At 27.1% G+C, this 13296-nt stretch overlaps 1 protein-coding gene across 1 annotated transcript; it reads left to right on the forward strand.

The window, feature by feature from the left end:
- The first annotated feature begins 649 nt into the window (after nucleotides 1-649).
- On the forward strand, nucleotides 650-12733 carry LOC113549040. The gene is made up of 13 exons (XM_026950188.1): nucleotides 650-735; nucleotides 838-957; nucleotides 1056-1172; nucleotides 2517-2633; nucleotides 2695-2951; nucleotides 3937-4078; nucleotides 5219-5302; nucleotides 6175-6316; nucleotides 11079-11256; nucleotides 11321-11595; nucleotides 11660-11828; nucleotides 11899-12237; nucleotides 12320-12733. Exons 2-13 carry the CDS (start codon nucleotides 846-848, stop codon nucleotides 12731-12733), a joined length of 2346 nt encoding a protein of 781 aa, XP_026805989.1. The 5' UTR covers nucleotides 650-735; nucleotides 838-845.
- Nucleotides 12734-13296: the final 563 nt, after the last annotated feature.

A 13296-nucleotide genomic window follows, 5' to 3' on the forward strand; every position in this document is an offset into this window, starting at 1 on the left:
TTTCATACTTAATTGGTAAAATTTCATCACTTATGCAATTTTCATTTTAATATAATGTTTAATAATATGTAGAGGATGATTTCTATGTTAGTATTACTGATTACCTATCTCATTTATTGACTACTAACAAATATACGTTGAAGGATTTTTACTGTTAATTTTAGTTATTAAACATTTTAAGTTATTATATCTGCTTTTATTATTATTTTAATACATATAATTAATAATAGTTTAAAAAAAGAGTAACATAATGGTAAGTTAATAAATACATATTTTATTTTATGTAAAACACTTTCCGTTAAAGTAAAAATTATGAATTGACCTACAAAAATGCAATATAACAAATTTAGTATGTATTGTTTTAGTGCAGATAAATTTTTTTAAAATAACATTCAATTTAACATTCACTAATCCTATTAAATATTGTTAATATAATAAAACAAATATACAATAGAATTACAATGAACATTCCTTACAATTAAAATTAATATAATTTGCTTAATTTTTGTAAAAACACAATTTTATTTAATTAATACAATTTAGTCTAGATTAGGTTAAATAATAAATGAAAAAATAATTTCTTGTTGTGTTAATTGTATATTTTATGATCGGTTAAAAAAAATTTTTAATTTGTTTATTTTTAGAAAACCAATAATCTTTTAAACCTAGAAGAACATTTTATTGGATTTGATATTGATGATAAAGTATTGATAATATTTAAAAATAAGAAAAAATGTAAGTTTTTTAATCATTATATGTTCATACAGCTTTTATATTTAACTGAAAATTCAATGTTATTACAAATTGTATAAAAAAAATTTATATGGTTGTATTTAGTATTAAAAATGGAACTTAGTAAAGAAACAGGTGAGCCTATGGAAGTAGAAGAGCCAACTGATAGTCCATCCAATGTTCATAAAAATCATGTTAATAAAAAGAAACAATCTAAATCAAATAGTAAGTTAGAAAAATTATATTTGTAAACCTGATTATTTTATTTTGTTTTATAACATGAATAAAATATGTATATATATAATTTTTTAAATAATTTATAGTATCAACACCAGAACCTTATGATATAAAGAATAATTGGAGTAATAAGAGGCATAAGAAAGACAACACACGCAGTGATACCTTAGAACCTTTGAAATTACATGTTCCGCCTTCTTTAGGTGAGTGGCAAAAATGTATAATATATGTATCTAAAAACATTAAATATATATACACGTTAAATGTTAATTTTTATAGGAGTTATTAACTTAATTTTTAATGTATTTATTGCTATTCTTTATTGAAATATTAATATTCTTTGTTTTACGTACATCCATCATATATCCTACAAACAATCTTAGGAATACCAACATAATATAATATATTATTTATAGTTAATAAATAAGTAGTAAAATAAGATAGACAAATGGGTATCAATCTGTTGTATACACTAGGTGTACTGTAAAACAGTGTGAATAGGTTTAAAATATAAGTAGATTATATCTTTAAAAAAATTCGTAATCTTTTATAATTTCATTGGCAAAATTAAATCTATAATATACATAACAATTTTAAGTCACCACGATTAAAGATTATGAAAGATAATATAATAATTAACATAGTTAAAATATATAATTTTTGTCCAAATTTAATTTAAAAATATATTTATAAAAAGTAATTGTTTTTAAATATTGTTAAGAATTTTTTAATTCAAGTTCAAACTAAATCAACTTTTCTATCCAAAACCACCCATTTTATTTAAGTAGAAGATAAAATTCTTCTACTTATCGTAAAAAAAAAAAAACCATAAATTTTAAATCAATACATAAATTCCTCAGCTTATAATCTAAAAAAAGTACAGGAAAAAATATTATATTAGGTTTCTACCTAATAATTTATTTATTTAAGTTATAGAAACTAAAACTACATTTTTCCCAAAGAGAGACACTATCCGCATTTGCTAATGAAAAAACTAAGTAAAATTATGTTCTGCATGTATCATAAATAAAAACCAAATTGATACTGATATTTTTTTATTAGATGAATGAAATTCTAATAAATATCTACATGCACTTGACTGCACTTATAGCTTTTATGTAATTTTATGTTCAAATTCTTTGAATTTTTTACATTTTGATGACTATTGTTTTTGCAATTAGGTATGTTGAATTTAAAATAATGAAAAGGGCTAATTTAATTAGAGATATTGTCACATTTAAGTTACTTTTACAGAATATAATTTTAAATTTCTATGTTTTAAAAAAAGTATTTATAAGAATTATTTATACTTTATTTTATATCCAAATGTCAAATAATAAATTATTTTTTCTTAATATTACATTCTATAGAAGTTATTGTTTTAAAATTTTTACACAAATTCTTATTAATTACCATTATTACTTACTAATAAAGAGTACCTATTATATTTCATGTTTGGTATATGTTTCATACTGTGTTAAAGATTTCTAAACAGTTTTGATATTATATTAGTTTTGTATCATGTTAATTGATTTTTAATGTTTTAGAACTTACCATTCCTACATTCAACTTAACTTCTTCTTACACTAGAATGCATCGTAGTACAGCCAGAAGAATTAAGTCTGATGTTAGTGGTGCTATTTTCAAAATCCCATTTGAGCATGGTAAGTAAATTAATTATTTATGATTTATTTTGGTGGATTACCTGTGATAAATATTTTTCAGGATGGAAACGAGAATTAGTTTATAGAACATCAGGCGAATCTGCTGCTCTTAATCGGGCACATAAAAAAGCTGATGTATACTATCATTCTCCAAATAACCAAAAATTACGATCATTACGAGAAATTCAGGAACAATTGAATATTTTATCTGATAAAAGTGTTTTAACTATAGATTGTTTTACTTTTGTTAGAAAACCAATTGGTGTCAATGATAGATCAAAAGAACTGATCAGAGATGCATGTTTCAAATCATTTAAGGTAATAAAAACAAAGCTGCATATGAACCTAGTCCCAGTATAACCTTTTATGACAAATTAAATCACAGATTTTTTTAGGGTATATACCAATAAGTTCAGTGAAATTTTAGGTATAATACTAATTGAGTCCATGTTTTAATATTAATTGAGTACTGTCAAATTAAAAAAAAATCTACAAGTATGGTTAAAAATGATTTTTTTTTTAAAAATTTTATTATATAAATATATAATAATATTGAGGTATAATATAATATGAATAATTTGTGTATAATTAAATAAATATAGATAATGATAAAATAACATTATTTATATTGGTAAAAATTGGGATAAGTATTGTATATATTCAAATCTATTTATTGTGTTTGATTGCAACAGCTGTATTTGATGTCCAATTTCTTTTTCTTTTTAATAATTTTTTGTAATTATTATATGATCACTTCTAATTTTTATGTATATATTTCGTATTGTATATTCAACAAAATGTTTATAAATTGCCAATTGGTAAATGCTTGGATGAGCTGAATAAAATTACCTATAAAAAATTATATTTTACTCAAAATAATCCTAGGACTCGATTTGTATAAGTATTATTATTTTCCTAACCCAGGACTCAATTAGTAATTATTTTTTTCCCGTTCCGGTATAGGGACTCAATCGGTATACAGCAAAAAACAATTTTATATTTAATTTTTGTTTTTTGTATTAACCAATTTATTTTATCTTCAAATAACACTTGAACAAGAATTTTCATGAAAAAAAAAATCGGTGGAGGAGAGTTGTACAAATCTTAGTAAGGAGTGTTAATTCTTATTCCTTGGTTTTATTAAGTTTGGAATGTTCGAGTATGGAAGCTAATGTGCTTTTTTTACAATTTATCATTCAATTATGCACATAAACACATGACTCTTTATGCATATACTCTTCATATTTTATACATATAAATGTTAAAAAAACCGACCATTTGCAATTATCTTCATAATTTTTAGGAAAACACTTCTGTTGGCGCTGCTCAATCTAAAAAATCTAAAACACCTACACAGCGCCCATCATTTGATTTTAAAAACAAAAAGTCTGCTAGTAAAACGAAAAAAAAATCGAAGACTTCTTTAAGATCAAGATCCAAAAAAGGTAAATATAAATATATTTTATTATTTAGCTAAACATTTGCAGTGCTGCCCATACTATTAATAGATTTACCCCTTAAACTTCTTTAAGTGTAGACTACGAAAAACATTTAATACAGTTAATTAAGTTGTTATGTTCTAATAAAAAATAATAAAGGCCTAATAATTTATACGGGTGTCTTACGAAGATCTGACAAATCAAATAACTCTTGTTCTAATCAATATTTTAAAAAAAAAATTTTTAAATATAATTCATAGACACTTGCGCTACATTTTTAGTATACATTTTTTATTTTTTAATACTGAAATAAAAAACTAAAAAATTGATAAAAAGATTTCCAAAATATTCGAAAATAACCAATTTGTGAATCTAATTAAAAAAAAAGTTCAGATAGTAAAAATATTTATTTAAGTCCAGTGACTGATATTTTACAATTTTTTTAAATATTAATATTCTCGTTAAGTAAATTACGATCTAGTTTACGTAAAACAATAAAAAAATAGTTAGATTTTAACATGCACCTCTTTAAAAATGTTTATATAAAATATTTAAAAAAAATATATATTTTTTGAAATTATAAAATTTCTAACATAAACTAGATCGTAATTTACCTTACGAGAATATTGATATTTAAAAAATTATAAAAATCAGCCACTGGACTTAAAAAAATGTTTTTAACATCTAAATTTTTTTAAAAATCAAATTTACAATTTTCTGTATTAAAAAATAAAAAATGTATACTAAAAATGAAGCACAAATGCCTATGATTTATATTTATAAGAAATAGTATAAAAATATTGATTATAACAAAAGTTATTTCATTATTTAATTTGTGAGATCTCCATTGGACACTGTATAAAAATTTACAACCTAATTAATATTTGAATTTGAATTTGACTCTCTAGTAGCACTAACAAGTAGATACTTATTTCCTATCTCTTGTCATCCTACGATACTCGTAGTTGTATACTACAACTAGTAAGTCAAATCTAAATCAAAACAATGAGCTATAAAATGTCATTAGTATTGTTTGTCTATTCCCATAGTGTGACGTCCTCTTATAAGTAATTGATTTTAGTAATATATAACCTAAAAAATAAATAAAATCTAAACAACGTCCACCATTTAATTATGATTTGACAGGCAATGGAAACAAAAATTCTGCTAGTAAAATGAAAATTGTTTTTAAAACTGTGAAGACTTCCTCAAGATTAAGATCCAAAAAAGGTAAATATAAATATATTTTATTATTTAGCTAATCATTTAAACTTCTTTAAATGTAAACTACCACAAACATTTAATACAGGTAATGATGTTATTATGTTCTAATATAAAATAATAAAGACCTAACAATTTATATAATAATTTACCACTTAATTAATATTTTAGTTTTAATTTTACTCTCTAGTAGCACTGACAAGTAAATACTTATTTCCCATATCTTGCAATCATACGAGTATGCAACTAGTAAGTCTAAGGGCGTAGCTAAGGGGAGGGTTTCAGGGTTCAGACTCCCCTCAGAAATTTTTTCTTGAAATAAGATTGAATAGGTTTAATCGCCTATTATATTTAAAACTTGTATTATATAACATATTTATACTCTAAACCCCCACCATATTTTTTTCTGGCTATGGTATTGAGTAAGTCAAATCCAAATCAAAACAATGAGCTATAAAATGTCATTAGTATTGTTTGTCTATACCCATAATGTGATGCCCCCTAAATAAGGAATTGATTTTAGTTTAGTATACCAATTATTATATTAAAATCTGTTTGTCAATTTAAATTAGATTAATTTTAAATAAAAAACCTATTTTGAAAAATAAATGTTGATACACAGAATTGTTGATAAATTAAAGTATGCACCTTTCTTAAATAATGCATTTCATTGTGAAATTCGAAATTGTGTACAAAATCTATGAAATATATATATTTAAATTAAATACTATTCCATATATTTAAAATTGCATGTAAATATGATAATTTTATATTCAGTGTAACTCTGTATATATTTATTTGGTTAATAATCTGAAAAATTACAGTTATATATTTTATTGTGCTATTTGAATACAGAATTAATGTTTTACATTATTACATAGGGAATTCAGAATCAATGGATACATCTTCATCCACACCTAAATACATATCTGAAGACCAGCAAGCTATTCAATCTAGTGTATCGACAAAAGTCTCTCCTAAACTTGAGAACATTGATATAAATACCACAATCATGAAAAAACGGTAACATATAGGCTTTTTTTTAATTTTTTTTGCTTAAACAGTTTTTGCTTATTAGTTTATTATTTGGCTACACAAATATAATACACAATTAAGGGATTGTAATCCTTATGCTTTCTTCTACATAATCTTTCCTCAATCAAATCATATTATACGTGAATGATAAAAATACATTGCCAGCATCAGATAGGAAAATCATCATGCAGTCTCGTTGTGGTATGCGGTGCCCTAATATTGATGAACCTGTCTCTTTAACGCGTACTCGTAGTCTAGTCATCTCTTAGGTACTGTGGTTGTTGGTACTACTGAACCGGAGAAACTACGTGTTGAACCGATTCGTAAAAGACAAGTTCATCAAGTATCAAGTACGCCAATTTCTAAAATTGAAGAACCACATTATAAAATTGATGAATATAGAGATGGAAATGTATCCAAAACTAAAATGGTCGATGATAGTTTTTACGTACAGTATGTTTATGAAATGAAACAAAAACGAGGATCTAGTTTAATGATTATTGTTATTCAAGAGCTCAAAAATTTGCAAGAGTAAGTTAATATTTAATTTTCCCTATCCTTTGTGGGAATGTAATAATGGACCAGGCACACAGTAACGTTGGTCATTGGTCGGTCTTGCTTGTATGAATGAGTGTAAGTTAATTTTCGTTTTTTTACTGCTTTAATCATTTGGTTATGTTTGTTTTAGATTTGAGCAGAAAGTCAACCGTTCCTATATTCCTTTTAACCCCAGTTTGTTATTTGCTTATTGTTTCATACAATATGTTCTAAGGCCTAATTTTGTTTGCATGTAAAAGCTTCTTCTTCTTCTAGTTAAAAGGCCTTTCTTGACCATCCCATCTAACACCCATTCCTCCATTATTCTCTGTCCATTTCTCTTTCTTTCCAATTCGTTCCTCCTCCTAACGATAGCACGTCCTTTTTGACTAAGTCTTCCCGTCTGGTTTTTGGGTCTTTCCAGCGGGCTTGTTCCTTGCGGGTTTTTTCCTAATACTGCTTTATTTAATTCATATACTAGACGGATCAGTGTAATGTATAGTTGATTTTTTTAGTTCTATTAATAATACTCGGGATCCTAATGTCTTTGCTAGCCCATAGTAACATTTGTCGCCTGTTTGTATTCTAGCTGCTACTTTCTTCGCTATATCATTATGTTTTGTTTACCATAGTTCTGAGATATTTAAATTATTGCACTTTGTTGAAGTTATACTTTCCAATGTTCAATATGTTAGTAGGTGGTTGCAGTTGCCTTGTGCCAACACACATATATGCTGTTTTTCCTTCATTACACTGTAATCCTATTTTCGCTGCGGTTATCTCTAATTTGAAGAATACATTTTTTAAACTCTCTTGTGATTCTTCTAATAAGACTACTTTATCCGCATACGATAGCAATCCAATTGAAAAGTCTTGTAATTTAAAGCCTTGGTTATTAACACTAATTTCCCTTTTTACTCTTTCTAACATCAGGTTAAATAAGAAAGGTGATAGAGCATCACCTTGTTTTAACCCAGACTTTACCTGTACAGGGCCCGAAATCAAGCCACCAACCTTAACTTTGACTTTTGTTTCCATTACACTTATCATAATTAGATTTATTAACATATTAGGGACAGGGAAATCCTTCAGTATTTTCATTGTTCTTTCTCTGTGTATTAAGTCGTAAGCTTTTTGGAAGTCAATGAAAAGTGCATTCCTTATCATATTCCCAAGCTTTCTGAAAGAGCTGTCTTAATATAAATATCTGATCAATAGTTGACCTTCCCATCCTGAAGCCACCTTGATAATTTCCGATTATTTCTTCTGCCCTTCCTTTTATTATTGATAAGATTCAATTAGATAATATCTTATATGTCACATTCAATACGGAGATACCTCTATAGTTGTTACACTCCTGAGTATGTCCCTTCTTATATATTGGGTAAATTAACGCAATCTTCCAGTCTTCGGGTAAACTTTTTCTACTCCATATGTTTCCGATTAGATCCCATATCCTTTTGACCATCTCTTTTCCTCCCTTTTTTAATAATTCTGCTTGTATTCCATCCTCTCCTGGGGATTTATTATTTTTTAACATTTTTGTTTGTATTTCAATTTCCTCTAGTGTTGGTTCCGGACATTCATTGTTATTCTCGTTATAGTTATACTAAAAGAAAAGTTAACATCTCCTCTGGCTCATTACAGTTCAGTAGATCTTCAAAATAACTTTTCCATCTCTCTATCAATGCTTCGTTCATGGTTATTAAAGAACCCATGTTGTCTTTGAGGAAACGTTCTTTCTTTTTATATTTACCCCCAAGTTTATTTACTTGTTGATACAGCTCTCTAGTTCTATGGCCTCGTTAGTAATTTTCAACACTTACTATTATATTTTCCATATACTTTCTTTTTTCACACCTAAATTATGCGCTTTTTTTGTCTTGTTTTAAATATTTTAAAATTGTTTTCATTATTTACATCTTCCAACCATTTTTGTCTTGCTTTCTTTCGTCTCGTCTTATAATTGTTTCCTCGCATATCCTCTTGAACCGTTGTTTGATAGTGTTCTATATCTTACATGACGGATACACCGTCACTTCTTTAATAGTTTCCCTTAACTCCGTCCACTATTCATCTGGTTCTTCGTTATCTATAGCTGCTTTTAGTTTTAAAAACTTCGATATTTTCTTTGTATGTCTTGTCCATATTGTCATTCTTTAGTTAATCGATATCATACCTCACTATTTTATTTATTTGTTTTCGTTTCTCCATCTTCCGTAGTTTCACTTTTATCCATATATCCATTAATAAGTAGTAAGTGTCCATATCTGCTCCCCGTAACGTTCTTACATTGGTGATACAATTTTTAAACTTATGATTATAATTATAATAATTAGGAGACATGGTCAATTTGGTTTCTATTTTCCATCTGGGGATACCCACATATACTTATAGATGTTTTTACGAAGGAACATCATACTTTTTATAATCATCCCTTTTCTCATTGCAAAATCTATTAGCATATACCCATTACTGTTGGTTCTTTCGTGTAAACTGTGGCCCTTAGTTGTTGTTCTTTATTCCAATTATCTTACTACCCTTGCATTCAAATCACCCACAATTATTTTAATGCTTCCCACTGATACATCATAGACATCTTCCAGAATAGTGTAGAATTCTTCATTTTCATCATTTCCCTTATCTTCCATAGGCGCATGCACGTTAATTATTACCATATCCAAGCCATTCGTTTTTATAGTTATATTCGATAATCTTGGATTGATGTCTTTGAAAATTTTGACTCTATGTATTATCGACTCATGCACATTAAAACCCGTTCCTAATTTATAGCCCTTTTCACATTTTTCATTGAATATAGTTGTTTGTGAGATTTTCACATTTCCTGCCTCCTCCCATCTAACTTCCTGTAAAGCTAAAAGTTTTATTCCGTATTTTTCTATTTGTTTAGTTAGACTTAATGCTAATCCTGCCTTATATAGTGTCCGTATATTCCATGTGCACCAAAACATATCCAATTTCTTATTTCAATCCGTTTTTCCATTTAATCTAGTCCGAGGCTTGGGTTTTGAATCTTGAACAAAGGTTGTTTTACTAGGCAGGGTGGTTAACTCTGCTCTAAACCCAAAGTCTGGAAGGACACTTAAGGCTCATGTCTGAAATGTTAATGCATTTTACGATGTATAGGGTGATGGGAGTGCCACTTTCCCTGTGCCTATACTAAACTGATCCAACTAGTTAAAGTCAGTACAGTTTAGAGCTCGGGACCACAGGTTCGCCATACCCGCACCACTAGTTAGTGGTCCCCTTAGGGGCATGTAAAAGCTAGTGGTCTTTATATGTGCCTGATCAGGAACATAATTACCATGCACTCTGTCTTTGGGGAGTCACTGATTTCTTGGTTCAGATCTTATCTTTCCAAAAGATATAAATATAACGGTAGGTATCCCTCAAGCAGGCCACTTGTCTCCGATTTTCTTCTCCTTATTTGTAAACTGTGTTAAAAGCGTCATAAAAACTGCCAATTTTTCTTGTTTACCGATGATATAAAGTTATTTCATCGTATCAGTGCTCCTCGGGATTGCATCCATCTTCAAAATAATCTCAATTCCTTGGTAACATGGGAAGGTTTTCTGGAAAAGAATTTCTACAGACTTCAAGTTGTCTATTTCCTTACAAGTCCTTTTTTGCTCATTTGCTTGTTCTCTACTGGAGTATGGAGCTGTTACTTGGTACCCAACAACTATGAATGTCAGCTACCAACTTGAAAGAGTCCAACACAAGTTTCTGAAGTGTGTATCTTTCCGGTTATCAATTGATTACATTGACTACAACCCAGTATTTTGCCGCCTGGGCTTGACCACGCTGGCTGCAAGGAGAGTTGAAATAAAATTATCATTATTGGGAAAACTCATTGATGGTCGAATTGACTAGCCAGTTCTTTTAAAAAAGTTTAATTTTATGATCCCAACTTTTAATTCTCATTGTATCTTCCCTTTCTATATTATTATTTGTTCTGTGAATTATTTGCAAAACAGTCCTATACCACGCATGATGAGATTAACGAAAGAAGTTAGGTTAGGTCCATTGTTTCTATTTGGGGGGCTAAACCAGTTATTTATGTAATGTTCACAATGTTTTGTATTTTATACTATTACGTTTAATAAATAAATAATTAAATATTTAAGAATGCTTTTATAGAATTAGATCAATAAAATCATTATATAATGAATTTTTTTTTCAAATTTTACAGAAATTCTGAAATGAATGGTTCATTTAAAGAAATGTCAACTACTCTCGCATCTATGCAAACATTAAACTACATGGTTAAAGCATTGGGACACGTTTTTAAATATTTAACTACACGTGAGCTTTTATCCGCTTCTAGAGTATGTACCACCTGGAATATAATTGCAATGAACAAGTTTTTAGTAAGTACCTATAAACTTTAAATTTTTACAATATATGTTTGCTAATTTATTCAATTATTTTTAGTGGCAAAATTGTCGTTTAAAAAATTCTATGGTCTATGACTGGGAAAGGTTTGTAGACTCGATTGATCAACAAAGAACTAATACGTTAGATACTAGACGAATGTTATTACCTGTACAAATTGATGAATTCAAAAATTTTTGGTTGCATTTTTCCAAAGCAATGAAAAGAGCACAGAATTTAAAATTCATTGAATTGTATAGATGTCCTACCCATGTAGTTGAAGATATTATTCACTCATTACCTCAACTTGAAGTACTTAATGCAACTTCAATAAAGTAATAAAGAAAAAAATATCCAGTTTTTTTTAAAAATTATTTTAATAATTGATTTTATTTTTAGAAATCCAAATGTAACAAAAGAGACAAAAAATCCCCATGATCTTATGGCCCTAAACTTAAATTATTTAGGCCAAATGACAAACCTCACTGAGTTAAGACTAAAAGGTTTAACTGGAATCAAATTAACGTCATTGCCATCATTTGAAAATTTAATAAATTTAAATAAATTTGTAAGTTTATTAAATAACTTAATATTTATGGAAAAACAGTTAAAATATTTATTATGTTTTTACTATTTAGTCATTAACCTCTATAAATTCATTTCCAAAAGACATCTGTCAGAGTTTGGATACTATTACTGATAACATAAAGTTTTTGGAAATTGGTGATTGCGATGTCTTATCAAAAGATTTTGCTGTGTCACTAAAAAGATTTGTCAATTTGAAATCGTTGAGACTGGAAAATTGTTGCGGTAAATGGGAAAGTTATGTACACGACGTTTTTACTGCTATAAGGGGTCTTGAAAAGCTTACTATTCTGGAATTAGTAAACATAGAATTCAGTAATTGTGTTGAAGATGAATTGGAAAAATGTGTTGGCATTAAAGCTTTATTGATTATTCCTGCTTATATGAGCAAAGTATGTATACTTAATATGCGTTAAATTATTTTATAACATCTATTTATTTATATTTAAAATTATGATTGTCTTTATTTTTTAGACTGCAATCACCAACTGCCACTTGATTGACTGCCTCGAGAAACTCTCCAAGACATTAACACACTTGGTTTGGGGATTGACTCGTGAATTACTCAATGTTACTGACATATTTATAACTACATGTCAACAAAACCAGCATATTATTGGTTATAATTTAGAATTATCCCATATCAACGAAAATACCAACTACATACCTATACTAAGGACAAGAAAACCCAGACAGCGACCAGAAGAAGAGTCTGCTCCCAAAAATGACAAGAATAAAAACAAATTAAATGAAATTAACTTTCTTTCAGTTCCTGATCTAGAGAAACTGTTAGATACAATGATGCCAAATGCTAAAACTAGGGTAATTAAAGTTCCCTTTTCAAGAACAGTTAGAGTTTATTTGAGTGAACAGTTTAATTATCTTTGAATTAAATGTTTAGTATTCATTTGTTTCTTTACGTTAAAAACCTTTCATATTATGATTTTATTTTTGTGAACATGACAAATTTTTTTCTTAATTTAAGGTTGAAGATATTAATAACAATTTAAATTATTAGTTACAACTTATAATGTACATGTATTATGTTTTTCTATATGTATAATAAAACTCATCATTAAGCATAAATGTTATTATGTATTTAATAGATTTATAATTGTAATAATTTTTTTCATTTATTACTTATATATTTTTTTTTCATTTTGTAAATAATATAAAACTATAATTTGAAACTGTAAATTTTTTCATTCATTGTTTAGTAATAATAAAATTAATTTTAATTTAATTCTAAATAAATTAGATTTAAAGAACATTTTAAGAAACTTAAGTATTCTATATATTTTTTATAAAAAAAAAACAATTCACACAGTATATCATTCTTAAACTGAAATCAATTGTTTTAATTTAGATATGATTTTATTATTAAAGTTAATTAACTTTTTTTTATAAAATTATTAATTCAATTTCAATAACCGACTATGTGCCTTGCTTAA

This window comes from Rhopalosiphum maidis, chromosome 1 (assembly GCF_003676215.2).
Source record: "Rhopalosiphum maidis isolate BTI-1 chromosome 1, ASM367621v3, whole genome shotgun sequence".
In the NCBI taxonomy this organism is placed as follows: domain Eukaryota; kingdom Metazoa; phylum Arthropoda; class Insecta; order Hemiptera; family Aphididae; genus Rhopalosiphum; species Rhopalosiphum maidis.